The sequence below is a fragment of the Dysidea avara genome, chromosome 5, assembly GCF_963678975.1.
Source record: "Dysidea avara chromosome 5, odDysAvar1.4, whole genome shotgun sequence".
Lineage (NCBI taxonomy): Eukaryota > Metazoa > Porifera > Demospongiae > Dictyoceratida > Dysideidae > Dysidea > Dysidea avara.
Window position 1 is genome coordinate 39,671,573 of NC_089276.1, and position 20,229 is coordinate 39,691,801.

The following is a 20,229-nucleotide window of genomic DNA, read 5'->3' on the forward strand; positions in this document are numbered from 1 at the left end:
AATGACTCTTGGGAAACAACATCAAGTTGTAACACCAATGCTGCAAATATCACACAATCTTACTTCAGATGAAGTAGACCCTGGACCCGCTTTTGCTGCTAGTGGAAGAGTCATTAATTTCACCATTGACACCATCACCATCTTCACTATCGCTATCACTGCTGATATGAATGAGGATCGCTCTAGAAGTTCTTTATGAAGTCCATCTTGTTCCCAGTAATGATCTTCGACCTTTATTATTTTTATCAAGGATTGCCACCTCCCAGATGTAACAGCCTCAAATCCTTGATAAACCAGTTCCTTAACTTCAGTCAAAGTAAACCTTTCATAAACAGACACATAGTCCATAACAATGTCATTATACCTCCTGTTGTTCTGTTTTACGTGTCCCTTCACTTGACTCCAGGCCACGTCAATTGGATTCAGCTCACAGTGTGCAACCAGCAATCTAAGACCTATTATTATGTTAGTCACAAAGAATTGGCAGTATTGGCTTAAATATACAATCAAAAGTTAAAAGTTACACATACACTTCCCCTTATGTCGGAAACGCCATCTATCCAACCTTTACTTCCAACTATCTCTCATCTACAGCATATCTTGGGGGAGTCTTTGCTCGTTTGATGATCCCCCACAGATCTCTCTTCGGTGAACTTTCTGGATATGCTATACCGGTGAATCATCATACAGTCACATAATGAAACAGTGATGTGTATGTGCAAACTGCCTCAAGTTTCTTATCTTCTTCTTTCAGCTGTACTTTTTGCCACTTCTGCATTGGTTTCTCCTCCAGGTGGCGACTGTAGTTAGGACAGTAATGTTTATAGTTGACCTACCTATGATAACTGGCATTGTCCATTACAATCAGACAATTGGCTGGTAATGCTGGAAGTAACTTTTCTTGAAACAATCTTTCAAATTTCTGCACATTTATTTCTTATTGGTAATCTTCTGCAGATCCCTTCTTAGCTTTGAAAACCCAATCACAACCTGAAACAACTGCATTTACTTGTTCCTTCACACTATAGAAAATTACTGGGAACCCATCAATCTTTGCAACCAGCATGCAAGATAATAAGCTGCTCTCTACCTGATGGCATGGCTTGTTGTACATCAATCAAGTTAAACAGCAGAAATTTGAAATTATTTGACCAACCTGGCTCCTCTTACAGTCCCCCCAGTAGTCTTATCAGCCTCTACCCAGGCTCTGGACTTTCCATCACGTGCATTAGCCCAAGTCTCATCCAAGTACACAACTTGTCTTCCTTCTGCTCTGTTGCGCCTCATTCGTCTTATATACTTATGACCCTGATGGACTATGCGGGGTTGCTTATAGTATACCGTTAGTGTGTGTAGTGACATTAAAGCACAAACTGTTGCAATGCTAACCTCTTGTCATTAATCATCTTGTACCTAAATCTCATATCAATCAACACCCTTTTAAGCAATGTTCTTCCCCCAAGAAAACACCATCATTCTGAGTTTGGACTAAGACAGAGTATGTGACAAAGGTTCCAGCGTTCAAAATTAACTTACCAAAATTTTTGAGAGTGATTTTTTATATAATGAATGGATCTTTCATCTGATGGCATCTCAGTCGTACCGGTGGCCTTCAAGATTCTCTCCTTGATGTTGACAGAAACTTTTTACTTCTTCTCTTCTTGCTCAATGTAGTCGCATAGTTTCATAAGTAGATATTTTGTTTAACTGTTTAACCTCTTTTTAAGAGGGTTTCGCTCTGCACTCGCTGACGCTACACTGGACGCCATATTCTCAACAATTAAGTACACGCCCGTAACATGAGTTTACGAATAAATGTGTCATTAACATCATGTTCAAAGCCTTTGATTGTGCATAGCTTCTTATTCATCAACCCAGGATCCAGCTCAACGCGTACATACTATAGTCATCTTCAAAGTGTTCATCTGGAGTATTCAAACCACATCAGTTTTAGGCTATCAGACTATTTGTTTAGTGAGTGTATATACAATTTGTTCTAGTCATATAATAAGCAGCAAAGATTAATTTAGCTTTAAAGATGAGATCTACTAGGCTGTTTTCCTCAAAGGAAATTGACATACTGTTTACTCATCACATTTTAATAACTGATCTATAACTTTATTGTCCATAAAACCATTGTTACTCTATGGAAGTTAACGCACACTTCAGCACTTTGATCCTTCACAATTATGATATTAATCAAAGATTGGTGTTACACAATGTCTAGCACAAATCTCATATCAATGTCCACTGTCTACGGATTTCTCCCTTGCTATACTAATTAAAATTACAAACCGGCTGTTTGTATACTATCACAATGTAGTCAATATACTAATATATGTATGTGATTGTCTCCGCAAAAATACCCTCATATATAGTTTGCATAATTTCCGTACTTTAGTATTATCTACAGTGTTCAATACCAAAGTTTCAATTCAATATGATGAGAATTATGGAATTATAGTGCTAGACGTTAGGAAGAGAGATTTGCATAGCTTTATACCAAAAAAGCTACATGAGCATAAATTACATCGATTCATAGACTTGGCCCAAAGTGCTCACCATGAATAAGCAAATCCGCCAAGATATACTTTCGGTAAGAGGAGGTCCATATAAAGCTATCTATGAGTAAAAGTGACCCAACAAGATCATGCCACAGCTGAATCTTAGTATTACAGGCCTTCATAGAGAATTTTAAACCTTACCAACCAAATTATTGGAAGCTAACACTAATTAGTATTATTAGACACACTTAACATGCTAAAAGGTGCTGTAATTAGGATGATTTAGTAGCAAAGGGAATTAAGTAGTTTTATGAGGTTTGGTGCAGGTTATCTCTTTAGTGTATGTGACTTGAGTTTGACAAAACCTGTCTTCTAGCCTGAAAATACATATGTTGGTTTAATATTGCATGAGTATAATTAGTTTTAATAACAGGTGTTGTCATTCTTTCCTTTGATGTGGTATGTGATGGTTCACCAGTAACGAATTATGTGATCACAAAAAATTAAACAAACAAATATATGGATAGTTAGAAATTTTACATTTGAGTTTGAATCATTGAAAATGAAACTAGGGAAGTCATCTACACCTGCAGCTATACTAGTTGATATGTAAATATTACTGGAATTAATTTTGAACATGAAATAATGCGTAAGTGTGTCAGGTTTCTATTACTGTACAACAGGATGTTCTTATACATAAATGAAACCTTATGTATTTCATGTGCTAGAATAACATTTAAATAGTTTTATACAATACTAAAGAGCATTATTGAAACAAAGTAATGAACGGCAAACATTGTCTTTGCTGGCATTTTTAGTGTCCATTATAATCTATTGTACATCACTGGATTCTGTAGTACATGAAAATTCCAATGGCACTTAGTTTGAGGCCATAGCACCAAGTATGGTGAAGATATCCCTTGTTAATTAAGCAACATACAGCCATGGTGGACTTCTGATGAATTTTTAAAGTGGTATGATATGGCATTGTACCCACAGTACATCAATGCTTAGTGTCATTTTATCGTGGAGTTCATCGTGAGTAATGTAGTTGCTGTGGGATTTCCTATTAATACTTGCAAAATTAGGTATGTATATTAGTTTGTATAGAGGCATGTGTAAAAGTCTAAATATAGGCTTACATGGTTTGAAGGGTTAACTTAAATAAATCCCTACTTCACTCATGGCAGTACTATTGACAGGTTGTATATGACTGAAGTAGAAATTAAATATTAACTAGTATAGCTGCAGGTGTAGATGATCTCCCTTGTTTCATTTTATGATTCCTACTCAAACAAGTACACAAAAAAATACACAGAGTAGGGACCATACCACATCAATAAAAAGTATTGAAGCAGCACAGTAGGGATATAACACTTCTTATTGTTTTACTGTGATTTAATATCATGCACTACTCCAGCTTGTTTCAGTACCTTTACTGATGTGCAATGGCCCTTACTCTAGTTGAAAATTCCACTGTTTTGGTAGTTGTTTTAAAATAATAATTACAGGTTTTGGTAATTGAATTTGTCTCTTTGGCGATTGAATTCGTCACTTTAGAAAATGAATTCATCACTTTGGCAATTGAATTTGTCGCGTTAGCACAAGAATTCATCATACTTAAATTGTCTTCAAGAAAACAACCACCATCATGAAGTGAATCATTTTCACCATGGAGACTTATGCTTGAGACACTAGAAGGTAATTGAAGCTGGCTGTATGCAAAGCTGGTGGCTGCCTGGCAAGTTAATTAGCTTGTTCGTGAGTGACCATGCCCAACACTATAGTACAGTTGTGAATGTTACTGAAGAAGTTGTAGTGGAAGAATTATCTCCTTATAAAGAGTTGTTTACTTAATACTAAAAGGCGTAAGATTGTGAATTTGGCCTGCTAAGCTAAGTTAAATGGGGCATACAAGCTAATCTCTACAACTATATAACTCTGTATTAGACTTTAGAGCATGTGTACAACACTATATGGTCTTTGGCATTCTGTGGAGTGCTGGTCTAGTCCTTCACACGTGCACTTATAAATGGATAAGCGTTATGACAAGATCGACACCCGGGGCTGGAAGCAAAGACTGCTGTAAAAACAACATTAGGTATGAAAAATAACTGTTATATAAACAAGTACACAGAAAAATTTGGAATTTTCAACTAGAGTAGGGACCATAGCACATCGATAAAAAATAATGAAACAAGTTGGAGTAGTGCACGATATTAAATCACAGTAAATCAATAAGATGTGTTATATTATTGTTTTACTATGATTTAATATTGTGCACTACTCCAGCTTGTTTCAGTATTTTTTTATCGATGTGCTATGGTCCCTACTCTAGTTGAAAATTCCAATTTTTCTGTGTACTTGTTTGTTAACTTTTTTTGTAAACAATTATTATGACTGGTGAACCCACGCATACCGCATCTGAAATGGCGCTGTGCGGCCCAATTATCGTCTGAAAAGTGAAGTATCCATTACGCTTCGTTGTCAGCTATGTTCAACCCATTACACAGCATTTCGAATCAAAAACTGTTCAAAAAGCACCTCTGCAATCCATGCAAACCAGAAGAAATGGTGCTGTGCGCCCCAGTTACATCAATAATTATCGTCTGAAAATATCCATTATGCTTCGTTGTCAGCTATGTTCAACCCGTTACGAATCAAGAACTGGTTGAAGAGTACCTCTGCTATCAAAATAGCTACTATGACAAATACGGACGATTTCCGTTATGAAGGGAAGCCATCACGTGCTATTGCTAAATCGACACTTTTTGCTGTCAGCAAAGATGAATGGGACACAAAGGAGGACACTAGTAAGTCCATGAAGAAGGCATTGCACGTACTGCGGTATGCCAAAAGGCACCTGTCGGGCTGAAACGATGTCAAACAGTGAAAAAATCAAGCCTGTAGCCTTAGCTGTTATCGAGTTACGCTTGTCTGAAGGCATCAGCCAGTCAGTCAGTTACTCAGTCAGTCAGTTACTCAGTCAGTCAGTTAGTAGAAAATTCCATTAAATAAATTATTTTTAAAATTCCATAGCAAGTTATTGAAAGCGTTTTGGGTCAATCTGAAAGCTTGTTTTACCTAACCAATACTGCCTCATAGTCGCCAGGGAAAATTGAGTTTGTTTTTTGGGTGATTTTATTTCGTGGGCTATGCCTACTCCTTTGTGGTCCCTACTATACACTACTATCGTAGTGTATGATATCCAATATGCTTGACATTGCTCTTATATTTTCTCTTGGACCCTTTCCTACTCAACTTACAACACCTTTTCAGCTGTAAACCTTCTAGTTTCGTTTCTCCCTGCGCCCCAGTCATATTAATTATCGTCTGAAAAGTTAAGTATCCATTACGCTTCGCTGTCGGCTATGTTCAACCCATTACACAGCAGTACGAATCAAGAACTGTTTGAAAAGCACCTCTGCATATCAAAATAGCCATGATGAACAATATGGACGATTTCCGTTTCGAAGGGAAGCCATCACGTGCTTGCGCCAAATCGACAGCTTTCCCTGTCAGCAAAGATGAATGGGACACAAAGGAGGACACTGGTAAGTCCATGAAGAATGCATTGTACGTACTGCGGTATGCCAAAAGGCACCTGGCAGGCTGAAGCGACATCGAACAGTGAAAAAGCAAGCCCTTAGCCTTAGCCGTTATTGAGTTACGTTTGTCTGAAGGCATCAGTCAGTTGCTTACTCAGTCAGTCAGTAGAAAATTCCGCTGAATATAAAAATTTTAAAATTACATAGCAACTTACTGAAAGCGTTTCGGGTCGATCTGAAAGCTTGTTTGGGCTTAGTTTTACCTCACCAATACTGCCTCATTGTCATTAGGGAAAATTGAGGCTGGTTATTGGGTAATTTTATTTCGTGCGCCATGCCTACTGCTTTGTCGTCCCTACTATACAGTTACTATCGTACTGTATGATGTGTAGTGGTTTTGCCGTACATTATTTAATTATTTATGATGTATTTTGACGAAAAAAAGTATTATTCCTATTACTTGGTTGTGTAACTAGGACTGGGTCACATATAACCAAGTACATATGTCATAAAGGTAATCCACTTTTTATGGTGAAAAATACAATGCCATTGACTTGTCATGGCTACATCCTATGTCATTACATTGTAGTTATTATGAAATTTTTTAAGGGGATACACAAAAGGCAGATTCCTGTACAAGGTGATACACCTAAAAGCAGGAGGGAAATCACCTTAAAGCAGGAGGGAAACCTTTTAAAAGCAGGAGGAAAACCCCCTAAAAGCATCTTTTTTACAGTACAGTATAGTGATACAGCAGTTTCCAACCTTTCTATTCAGCAAACAAGATATCCCGAAGATCTATGTAGCTACTAAAGAAAGTCTGTGTATAATATAAATGGCAAGGAAACCCCCTAAAAACAGGAGGGAAACCTCTTAAAAGCAGGAAAGAAACCACCTAAAAGCAGGAGGGAAATATGAATACATCAGATGCTTTCTTTCTCAAGTGTCTTTAAGTGATACCCGAGGTGTTACCGTGCATATGTTCAGTTTAGTTAATGTATAATCTTATTATTGAGTATAGATATTTCAGCTATAAAAGCTAGAAGTGAAAGCTGTTGAAACTGAACTGTGAGCTAGCTATATTGTAGTATATATAGTCATCATAATAGCTATCTAGCTCGAGTATATATATAGCTCTACTTATATAACTAGGTAAATACATTATAGCTACTTTTAAAAATAGCATATAACTGTAGCTATATTTTATAGCATAGTTAGTGACGTAGCTATAGCACGAGGTATAGCAAAGAAAGAAACCTCGAACGATCCTATTGTCTCCAAATCGTAAGCATATAGATTGTTTAGTTGCAGTGGCAATAGTTCTCTCATGCGAAGGCGATCTAGTTATTAGCTACCTGATTCAATAATTAAGCTAGTAAAAATCAAGCCCGTAGCCTTAGCCGTCACCGAGTTACGCTTGTCTGAAGGCATCAGTCAGTCAGTCAGTCACTAGAAAATTCTGTTAAATAAATTCTTTTAAAAAATTCCGTAGCAACTTGTTGAAAGCGTTTCGGGTCGATCTGAAAGCTTGTTTGGGCTTAGTTTTACTTAACCAATACTGCCTCATTGTTGTCAGGGGAAATTGAGGCTGTTTTATGGGTGATATTATTTCGTGGGCCACACCTAATCTTTTGTGGTCCCTACTATACACTACTATTGTAGTGTATGATGTAAAAGTGCTTTTTGAAAATGTCTGTGTCCGCTTCGATCATATCAACCTTTTCCAACTACCCGTTTACTACAGTTGTACCTGAACAAGGATCTTGTTTTTGTGTTTTCTCCAGCTGCCAATCTTGATATGGAGAACTCTAATGTCAAAGTGACAAATTTAATTGCCAATGAGACAACTCATTTGCCAAAGTGACAAACTCAATTGCCAAAGCAGCAATTCAATTGCCAAAACCTGTATTATGACTGGTGAACTCACACATATCGCATCAAAAGAAAGAAATGGTGCAGAACGTCCCAGCTTCATCAATTATTGTCTGAAAAGTGAAGTACCATTACGTCAGCAATGTTCAACCCGTTACACAGCAGTACGAATCAAGAACTGTTCAAAAAGCACCTCTGCAATCCAAATAGCACTATGAAAAATATGGATGATTTCCGTTACGAAGGGAACCCATCACATGCTACCACCAAATCGACACTTTTTGCTGTCAGCAAAGATGAATAGGAAACAAAGGAGGACACTGGTAAGTCCATGCATGAAGAATGGATTGTACATACTGCGGCATTCCAAAAGGCACCTCTCAGGCCAAAGCGACATCGAACAGTAGAAAAATCAAGTTAGCTGTATCAAGTTACAGTATTAGTTAGGTCACTCCAAATAACTTTCTCTGTTTCTCGTCCACCACCCACATCTGGTTACTTTCTGTTATTTTCCAGATATTCTTGCATTCTGTACAGGCTCAATAAAAGTAATCTTGTAATAGTGTCAGCTCACATATCAATGTGTTATCAAGTTGGGACAAATTCATGTTTGTGTTATTTTTACAACTTAAGATGAATGTACAGGCACTAAGCATGCTTTTATACAGCTTCTATGGTTGTGCCAAGTAAATAACGGTTTGAAAAGCTGCCATCTTTTAATGAAATAATGGAAATGGACTACATACCCACATGCAAATATGTCTGAGCCCAGGACGGGAAACAGAGAATTGATTTGGAGTGGTCTCAGTCAGTCAGTCACTAGAAAATCCTGTTAAACAATTTGTTTAAAAATATAGAATTCCGTAGCAACTTGTTGAAAGCATTTTGAGTCAATCTGAAGGCTTGTTCGGGTTTAACTAACAAGTATAAGAAAAAAATTGGAATTTTAAATTAGATTAGGGACAGTGTATAATGCTGCAATAAAAAGTACTGAAACAAGCTGGATCGGAGTAGTACATAATGTCCAAATACTGTAAAATGAGCAGGGATATTCACTTCGTATTATTTTACAGTATTTGGACATTACGTACTACTCCGATCCAGCTTGTTTCAGTACTTTTTATTGCAGCATTATACACTGTCCCTAATCTAATTTAAAATTCCAAATTTTTTCTTATACTTGTTTGTGAAGTTTTTTTGCAAGCTCATGACCACTAAATATCTGCTGAGTTACTCACAGCACTATTATACTAGATTATGACTCATACAATAACAACTGATCAGTGGGCGTGGCTCTACATAAGCCTGCAGACAATAATGGATGTGGATTCGTGCATACCTACGGACTGATGAATGGGCGTGGCTACCATATGTCTACAGATAGTAATTTATGTAAGTGGGCGTGGATTCGTGTATACCTACACACTGATGAATGAACGTGGTTGCCATGTCTACAGACTGTAATTTACATACGTGGGCATGGCTCACGAAAGAAGCAGAGCTACACTATGACGTGTAGTAACACGTCCACTTTTAATTTAGCACGTGGGGTCAGACCCAAATAATCTGTAAAGCAGGACCTGGACTACCCGACTCGGTTTAACATTGTTACTAAACAAAGACTTACACATTGCTATATAGTTTGCCGTGAGTTGCTCTCTCTGATCGATATCAACAGCGAGTCACGTACGTGTGTGTTTTTGGTGCAACCGGCGACCACGTGTATTCGAATAGTTTGATGTAATATACACTGGTACAGAAGCCGTACTGTAGTCTATTAACGCTCAGCGGTAGAACCTTGACTGATGGCCATGGTAAAGAAGGATAAAAGGTAAGACAATAGCACAAGCATTGTATGCTTATCAATATACCAAAGGTTTTTTCTTAAGCGAACTAGAAACGTTTTTGCGAAAAAGTAGGACTGTAGCTGTAGCTACTTTTCCGCTACGCTTGACTGAAAGCGTCAGGCAGGCAGGCAGGCAGGCAGGCAGGCAGGCAGGCAGGCAGGCAGGCAGGCAGGCAGGCAGGCAGGCAGGCAGGCAGGCAGGCAGGCAGGCAGGCAGGCAGGCAGGCAGGCAGGCAGGCAGGCAGGCAGGCAGGCAGGCAGGCAGGCAGGCAGGCAGGCAGGCAGGCAGGCAGGCAGGCAGTAGAAAATTCTGTTGAATAATTTTTTTTCAAAATTCTGTAGAAACTTGACGCAAACGTTTCGGGTCGATCCGAAGACACTTTTGGGCTTGGTTTTACCCAACCAATACTGTCATGTCATCGTGCGGAAAAATCGTGGCAGGTTTTTGGGTTATATTATATCACGGATCACCCCCACACCTTCGATGTCCCTAATATACAGTACTATCGTACTGTATGATGATACTATCATCAGAGAAAAGTAAGGCTGGTTTTTGGGTGGTGTTTTTCATGTGTCATGCCTACTATACAGTACTATTGTACTGTATGATGCAAAATTTTTCCTTACACTTGTTAGAATGTATGCATCTTACTCATATTTCTGGGCTTAAAAAGCTCACTGGTTTCCATTCCCAGAACGTAATAAAATTCCCTGCCTGCTTATTTACTTGTGCTAACAAGTATGAGGGAATTTCAAATGAAGAAACTGAGTAAAACACGCATATATTATACATGCCCTTTAAGCTACAAATATGAAACAGAGCAGTGGAGATTAAGATTAAAATTCCCTTTACTGAGAAATAAGAGAGATTAAAATTTTTCAGCATTATTTTTTCAATGCGGTTTGGTGTGAACACCACTAATCATGGTATACTATTACTTTAGTTGTCATATATGAAACTACATACAGTATATAATTTTAAGTCGAGTAGTAGTCTAGGCTATTGATTTGTTGAATACTTGCAGTGTTTGTTTTGAAGTTCCGAAGGTGTGTGATTTAGGGGTCAATTTTATGCAAGTTGAAATACGGATAAAAAAAGAAGAAATAGCTAAAAGGCTGTGAAACAAGAGATGTTGTCTATACCTGCAGTTATACTAATGGAGATTTTATAATTCCTATACTTCAGTCTATAACCACTACTGAAATAGAGATTAAATGTCCATTAGTATATCTGCAGGTATAGACAATCCTTCTTGGGTCACAACTTTTAAGCCACTTCCTTGTTTCCCTACTTTTTTCCTTTGATCCCTAATCCAACTTTCTGCAAATAATTCAGCTGCAATGGAAAATATGGGTGATAAGTATGATAGCCAGTCAACACAGCACAGGTACTATCGTAAATCAGCACCTTGCATAGTAAGCAAAAAAACTGGAACACAAAGGAGGACAAAGGAAGTTCATGATACATGTATTGTACATACTGAGGCACTTCTTGAGATGAAGTAATGCCGATCAGCGAAGAAGCCAAGCCTGTTGTAGCCTTATCCATTGTCGAGTTATGCTTGCCTGAATGCATCAGTTAGTTAGTCCAGCATAAAAAAAATTAAATGGAAAAAAAAAAAAAAAAAAAAAAATATATATATATATATGTTGGAAGGGCTTAGAGTTGGTCCAAACACATTGATGGGCTGGCTATGCCTAACCAATAATGCCTAGCTGTTGTAGAAGCTGTTTTTTGGGTAATATTGTTGGACAAGACTCACTTCTATTCAATGTAAGATGAGTTACTTATGTGAACATTACACAGTATATAATACTCACTTGCTTGTACAACAGTTATAATTTCAGTATCACTTCCTAAACTATTAGATACTCCACACACATAACTCCCATAACCATTACTATCAGATATTGTAAAGGTATACACTTGATCAGTAGATAACACAACAGATAGATTATCTTGTCTGGTCCAGTTAAAAGTTAGTGGACCTATACCAGTAGCACTACATGATAGTGTAGCATCAAATCCAATTGGTACTGGATCAATACTGGCTATTGTAGTAATAGGTAGTGCTGTAGAATAGTTGAAGTGAACTAACATAACTGTGTTATTGATCCTTACCTGTTGAATCATATATTGTAAGGTTCCTAGTCTGCATAGTCCCATCAACATCTGGTATAGTACAAGTGTACACTCCAGTATTACCTGATAATGTACTGGCTGCACTAGAACTGATGACTAGTTCACTAGTACCAACATCACCACTAACAGGATTAGCTTGTATTGCTCCACTTGTAGGGACTGGACTACCATCAGGAAATGACCAGCTACCATCATTAGTAGTACTACCAGAACGACACACTATTCTTATCTCCATATCTTGATATAGTAGAACAGAACTACTATCGTATGTGATAGTGAAGTTTGGACTGTGTAGGATAACACCTAATAATAGACAATACACATGAATTATACAAAATTGTCAACATGTGTATGGTACCAGTTTACAATATTCCTCACATAAAAGTCCAGGCTTTATATTTCCTATCCAGCGTGTTTTACTCTGCTTTAAATAAGTAACATCTAGGGGCAATTATTTGCAGTAGGTCAGAATGATCCCTGACAAATCACAGATTATGGTAGAATCTAATTATTTCAATAGTAAGCATACAGAACCTTATTGCAGTGTGTTGAGAATGTAGTCAAAGAACTTTGGAGTGAAAGATAGCCCTGCATTTTTGTCCCAAATACAGGACAAAAATAGCCCTGCATTTGCCATTTAGAACAATTTATGCAGCTACACTGCTATATTGGTGACCACCGTGATATATCAAGGTAGTCGTAGCACTGTGCATGGGCAGAAGACAATTATATAGTTAATCAGCGTCCAACCCTAAAATTGAGGCAACAAAGACAATTAACTGAAGAAGAAACTACACTCCAGAGGTCTTTCAAGGCACGTCTGTATCCAGAGCAAAGTTGATTGTTTCACTGAAGGCTGCTTGGTGAGTCTTGAATAGTTTTGTGCATATTTCAATTGAGATCCAGTTCAAACTTGGAAGCAGAGTTGGGGTAGTTACTTCAGAAAAGTAACTAATTACTACTTATGCATTATTCTTATCCCATGTAACTTAGTTACAGTTACTTTTGAAAAGGTAACTAAGTACTCTAGTTACTAGTTACTTTCGTAGTATAAATTATGACTTGCTTTTAGCTTTTGTAACAAGACTTTTGCTCAGATATGTATCATTAAGCAATGCAATACATATGTGCACTTAAAATAACAATTCTGTGGCTATTTCAGGTCAGTTTTAATTATTGCTACATCTGTTACTCAAGCTGAATCATAGAGAGCAGTACACAGAATTGTCTACTTAATGTGGCTGTAGCATATACCGTATAGTAAAAAACTTTGGCGGTAAAAAAAAAGTGTGACGAAACCCCTCTGTTGAAAAAATTGGCAGAAAAAAATTGGCGATTGAAATAATATTCGCCAACGTTTTTACCACCTAAGTTTTTACTGTACAGTACATAAGGATAACGACAAGGTGTCAACTCATCAGTTAAATAGTGTAGTAAGTGTATAGGTAGCTAGAGTTGTTGTATAGCAGTACTTTTGTAGCTACAGCTACTGATCTAACGACGTAGTAGCAAAGGCGTGCTTCGCTATCTCCTGCAATGCAGAGAGCGACCGTATTTACTTTTCAGTGAACTCCATGCATATCAAAGTGTTTGGCCAAATCCATCGTGAGACGATGAACTAGCTGACGTGCAAACGGGAAACCGGTAGGAAATGCTATCCCAAGGAGTGTTTACAACAGTGGGACAAATTCCTAGGAAGATCTCCAAAGTCAGCCCGATCTTTATTGCGTGGTGGTACGAGCTGACCTTCATCTCAAGTTGTAGTACTCAATGTGCTCGTGTGATCATCTAAAATAATTGGCGAAAAAACTTTGGCAAATTGAATGCTGTTCGCCAAATTCGTTAAAGTTTTTACTGCCAAAGATTTTTACTATACGGTATGGCACAAAAATTGAAGTGCTCTTGCTTTTAAAGCATAATTAGTTATAGTTACAATGTAATTAGTTACTATTGTAACTTAGTTACTTTTCAGACAATTACTCCTAGTTACAAGTTACTAGCAAGCAATTAGTTATATTGATGTTACCGTAAAAGCAACCAGTTACATAACTTAGTTACAAAAGTAACTCATTACTCCCAACTCTGCTTGGAAGTTCTTTAAATCAGTTAACCACTGCCTTGCCTGTGCTATATGAAAAATGTAGCACTCAATGAGTTTTCTTGAGATAAAATAGAGCACTTGGCTTTGCCTCATGCTATATTTGTTTTTAACCCACTTTATATTTGCTATATTTTATTCATATAGCACTCACAGCAGTGCTTTAACCAATATTAATGGCTTAAAACCACTAGATAACAGTTGTACATTACATATCTGCATGCAAACTCACATGTACTACTGACATGGTTACTTTTAGACCTTTCATCAGTCAGTTGGCTCAAATTTAATGTTGATAAGTTTGAAAAATAGAAGTTGCAAGGTAAAAATAATAACTAGAAAGACTTTAACAAAAGTAGTCTGGGACAAGCTGAGTACAAACACTTCATTCTATTTTGCTATAATACATTGAAATACCGTATAACGGGTATGATTCGCGGAAGAAAACATTTGCATATTTCACGATTTTAGGTGCATTAGTGAATGTTTTCTTGCAAAATTTTTCCTACAATTAAAAACGTTTTTCTCATGGATCAGTTGATGTAGCATTCATGTAACGAGTGCATAAGCGGGTAGCTGCTACTTGCTAAACCGCATGCATGACGGTATAGCCAGTGAGGCGCAGGACTGTGGAATGTGATTCGAACAGAGATTCAAACTTCGGTGACAGTTTAAAAATCAGTGCTACTAAATGGAACAAATATAATTGCAGCCCAGTGATTCTCTGTGTCAGAATGGCGTGTCTTAGCCTTGGTTTTAGTGCCTCCCCCCCGGCAAGGCTATAGGCGTGCCTATCATCCGCGTTCATTATCGTGAATGCTTACTTCTCCAGCGAAACAGCAATCATGCATGGCTACTAGTATGCGTAGTACGCAACATGTCAGAGTCAGCCATATAGTCGAGCATTCCCTAGCTATCCATCGAAAAAGAAAAAAAAGATTAATTCGTTGTGGGCGCGTGCCCAACTTTATGCAATAAATCACAAACGTTTTCTCGCGAATGAGGAAATAGTAATCATTCGCGAATGTTTTCTTCCGCGAACCATTCCCGTTATACAGTAAACTGAATAAAGTATGATTGCCACATAAAAATTAAGCACAGTTTAATTTCTTAGATACGCAGTAAAACAAGGCTCAAATCAATAAAACCCATACACCATTGTCTGTTCATGGAAAGCAAGATAACTTTGTTTCATGCTCATACAATAAAGAGTACACGGGCTATACGTAGGTTTCTATTTATGATGCAGTAGAAATAAAATTTGCCATTGTCATTTCTTTGTAGGAATAGCCTTCTCTTTGAATGTAGGAAAAACACTATTATCTACCAAACAGTACAGTAGTACTGTTTAAGTAGGGTTTGCATCAAAAGTGACGCGTGCCGCCAAAAATACTGCCTTTAAAAACCAGCTTAGAAACTTCTTACGTGATGAAAATCACCTTTATAGAATAATACTAGTCCACCTAACATCAAATGTAGCTTTAAAAACAAGAAAACGCTTACTGGTGGCCGGATATAGAATTTTTAAAAAACTGTTAAAACTCAAAATTTCGTCTCACTCACTGCCTGACCACAGTCGCAAGCCTAGAGCCTAAATGAAGCAGCGCACGGTCACCATTTTACGCCACAACAACAAACTCACCGGTGGGATGTGCCTTTTGGGGGCCCGATGAGTGTGCGCCCTGTGCACCTTGTCTTTTCTTTTATCTTCAATCAGGCTGCTTGTCTTCTTCATCCAACGAAACCATATCAAGGCATTAATTTTCCATATCAACACTTTCTTTTCAACACACCAAAAAATTATTTAAGGCGCTTAGACTACGCTACTGTATGGAGGTACCGGTACTCCACGATAGGTCACAAGATCATGCCCATTCTTTATTCTACTATTATCAATCTATCGATAGAGACCATGATGACCATGCCCCTTTTACGCTAGCTGTATTTATGACCACACACCTTCAAGGTGGTAGGCTGATTCGAGATACTCTAGTCTAATAATTGATCAAAACCATGATGACCACACCACTTTTTGGGCAAGCACAGATCTTTGCAGGCTGACTCGAGATACTCTAATACAGTAGTCACCCTAATAAAACAGTCACATGTTTATAGCTAGCTGTATGCAAAAAAAACTAAACAAACTAGTATATTAAAAATTATGAATTTAAAAATGAAGTAGAGATCCAAGCGATAAAAAGTAGTGAAACAAGAGATGAACAATGGTAGCTATTACAGCATAGCTCAGTGTTAAATCCCTACTTTGGCATGGTATAACAATTATTTTGTGTTCAATGCCAAAGTAGGGATTTCTCACTGAGCTATGCTGTAATAGCTACCATTGTTCATCTCTTGTTTCACTACTTTTATCGCTGGATCCCTACTTCATTTTTAAATTTATAATTTTTAGTATATACCATGATGGACTTGCCTGTTTATAATCAATGACTTAAGCCAATTCCAGGTTTGTAGCTAGTTTCAATCATGAGTTATGAAGCATCTAAAATTTATTTGCCACGTGGTTGCTGTAACAAACCAAATTTCTTGCTGTTCAAACTGTCTATACTAATCAGTATAAATGAATTCTTCGCTACTATAGAAAATACAGAAGCAATAAAGTGGAATTCAAGAAATGTGCAAAAATGGTGAACTTTTGCTCAGCCGGTAACAAATTTGAAGCTTTACAGCCTGAAATTTCCCTTTCTCGGTAGTGCAAATAGGATAGTACTGTACAACAGATCCTTGAACAGATCATATATAGTTTATGAAACAAAGCATTAAGTGAGTACTGTAGGTTTGTTCATCATTTTCTTGTCTTAAGTCTAAAGTCCTACAGTGGGTCTTTGCAATTTATTTGAATATGTGCTTTATACAAGAAAAGAAGAAAAAAAACAAGTGTATGTAAACACTTGAGAAAACACTCCAGTTTATTCTGAAACAATACTTGTTTCTTTGATATTCAAATTATTTTATAATGACTGCCTGTAATGTGCTACACAATTGCAAACTTTTAAGCTAATGAAGTACTATGATCCAAACTACTATGATCCAAACTACTATGATCCAAACTACTATGATCCAAACTACTATGATCCAAACTACTATGATCCAAACTACTATGATCCAAACTACTATGATCCAAACTACTATGATCCACACTACTATGATCCAAACTACTATGATCCAAACTACTATGATCCAAACTACTATGATCCAAACTACTATGATCCAAACTACAAACTACTATGATCCAAACTACTATGATCCAAACTACTATGATCCAAACTACTATGATCCAAACTACTATGATCCAAACTACTATGATCCAAACTACTATGATCCAAACTACTATGATCCAAACTACTATGATCCAAACTACTATGATCCACACTACTATGATCCACACTACTATGATCCACACTACTATGATCCAAACTACTATGATCCACACTACTATGATCCAAACTACTATGATCCAAACTACTATGATCCAAACTACTATGATCCACACTACTATGATCCAAACTACTATGATCCAAACTACTATGATCCAAACTACTATGATCCACACTACTATGATCCAAACTACTATGATCCACACTACTATGATCCACACTACTATGATCCAAACTACTATGATCCAAACTACTATGATCCACACTACTATGATCCAAACTACTATGATCCAAACTACTATGATCCACACTACTATGATCCAAACTACTATGATCCAAACTACTATGATCCAAACTACTATGATCCAAACTACTATGATCCACACTACTATGATCCACACTACTATGATCCAAACTACTATGATCCACACTACTATGATCCAAACTACTATGATCCAAACTACTATGATCCACACTACTATGATCCACACTACTATGATCCAAACTACTATGATCCAAACTACTATGATCCAAACTACTATGATCCACACTACTATGATCCAAACTACTATGATCCAAACTACTATGATCCACACTACTATGATCCAAACTACTATGATCCAAACTACTATGATCCAAACTACTATGATCCAAACTACTATGATCCAAACTACTATGATCCAAACTACTATGATCCAAACTACTATGATCCACACTACTATGATCCAAACTACTATGATCCAAACTACTATGATCCAAACTACTATGATCTACACTACTATGATCCACACTACTATGATCCAAACTACTATGATCCAAACTACTATGATCCACACTACTATGATCCAAACTACTATGATCCAAACTACTATGATCCAAACTACTATGATCCAAACTACTATGATCCACACTACTATGATCCAAACTACTATGATCCACACTACTATGATCCACACTACTATGATCCAAACTACTATGATCCACACTACTATGATCCACACTACTATGATCCAAACTACTATGATCCACACTACTATGATCCAAACTACTATGATCCAAACTACTATGATCCAAACTACTATGATCCACACTACTATGATCCACACTACTATGATCCAAACTACTATGATCCAAACTACTATGATCCAAACTACTATGATCCAAACTACTATGATCCAAACTACAAACTACTATGATCCAAACTACTATGATCCAAACTACTATGATCCAAACTACTATGATCCAAACTACTATGATCCAAACTACTATGATCCAAACTACTATGATCCAAACTACTATGATCCAAACTACTATGATCCAAACTACTATGATCCAAACTACTATGATCCACACTACTATGATCCAAACTACTATGATCCAAACTACTATGATCCAAACTACTATGATCCAAACTACTATGATCCAAACTACTATGATCCAAACTACTATGATCCAAACTACTATGCACATGTACATTTACTCTTACACAACAAAATGTGTAATTACCTTCCACTCTACTAATAGTAGCAGTAGACATCATTGTACTACCATCAGTTACTGTACAAGTGTAACTACCAGTATCACGAGCTCTCACATTAGCTACTGACAATACACTCTGATCAGTACCAGTCAAGTCACCATCACAATCAGGAGAACAATTACTACTCCAACTATAATTCTCTGAACCAGTTGGACTACCAGATATCATACAAGTTAAAGTGACTGACTGAGCTACTGGGAAACTGGTCCCTCCTCCTGGACTACGAGTGATATACACTGGACCTGTAATGTACATGAAATGGCTGGTGATGATGTTCTCAAGATACTACATAAACAGCAAATTTCTCTGTATGTGATGTCATACTGTAATAATATACATCAGTTGTAATTTCATACCAATATAAAACATCAATCCTATTTGATACACACACACATATGCAACCGAATCTGCAAAAACTCGACTTAATAACATAAATGCCTAAATTGTACAGTATAAAGCACTGATTACAATAAGTAAAATAAATATGTAATGAAATACTGTAATTTTCTAAATGCTTTTTTCTTCATGAAGAAAGGGTCTTATGGTAAAACACAAATATCATCTTTTTCACCTACTGAAGAGATATTCAAAACTTTACCAGAGCATACACTTGGCTACATGTAGACAATAAATATTTAGTATCCAAGAATTCTATAAAAGTGCTATTACATTGGGTTTTACAGATCTGGTCACATATTCCTGAAAAGGAGTAGGAATCCAAATATATAACTCAATAAATTGGGTTTGCTATTTTCGCAGATAATCTAACTGTAGAATTATTAACATAATGAAACTTTATTATTAAGTTACCATTTAACAATAGTCTAAGAGAACAATACAGCTGATAAAATTTTCCACCTCTGCTTGGTTAAAGGAGTGTTTTGTAAATTACCCCATGCATTTTGTATATTAACCCATTTGAAAATATATAGCTTTAAAATCAGGTAATACTTTAGATAAAATTGATCCCAAACATGCATTTGTATAAGAAAATCAAACTCCACTACAAATATTAAAAAATAGTAAAAGTAGTAAAACAAGAAATGGATGCTAGTATTACAGCCGTGTATGAAAATCAGCCTTATCCGCCAATAGACCGTATTCCAAATGACGTCATGAAAAAATGGTTGCGGCTATTTGGGATATTCTAACAATTTCGAGTGAGAGTTCCAATGGGGTTTAATAAGATACAAATCACTATTCAATCCTGGAAAAAGATATTGACCTAAAACTAACAGGTACAGTTATAAGGGTATAAAATCTATTCTCTAACGCCGGGTTAG

The 20,229-nt window shown here is 36.8% G+C and overlaps 1 protein-coding gene across 1 annotated transcript in view; it reads right to left on the reverse strand.

The window, feature by feature from the left end:
• LOC136255277 (mucin-22-like) overlaps positions 1-20,229 on the reverse strand; it is a 95,832-nt gene that overhangs the window by 2,474 nt on the left and 73,129 nt on the right. The window contains exons 12-19 of the mRNA XM_066048002.1: positions 18,808-19,188; positions 18,511-18,571; positions 18,111-18,466; positions 11,893-12,216; positions 11,592-11,843; positions 1,171-1,316; positions 837-922; positions 64-493 (exon numbers count right to left, since the gene is read on the reverse strand). Coding sequence (XP_065904074.1) covers positions 64-493; positions 837-922; positions 1,171-1,316; positions 11,592-11,843; positions 11,893-12,216; positions 18,111-18,466; positions 18,511-18,571; positions 18,808-19,188 — 2,036 coding nt within the window. The remainder of the gene's footprint in view (positions 1-63; positions 494-836; positions 923-1,170; positions 1,317-11,591; positions 11,844-11,892; positions 12,217-18,110; positions 18,467-18,510; positions 18,572-18,807; positions 19,189-20,229) is intronic.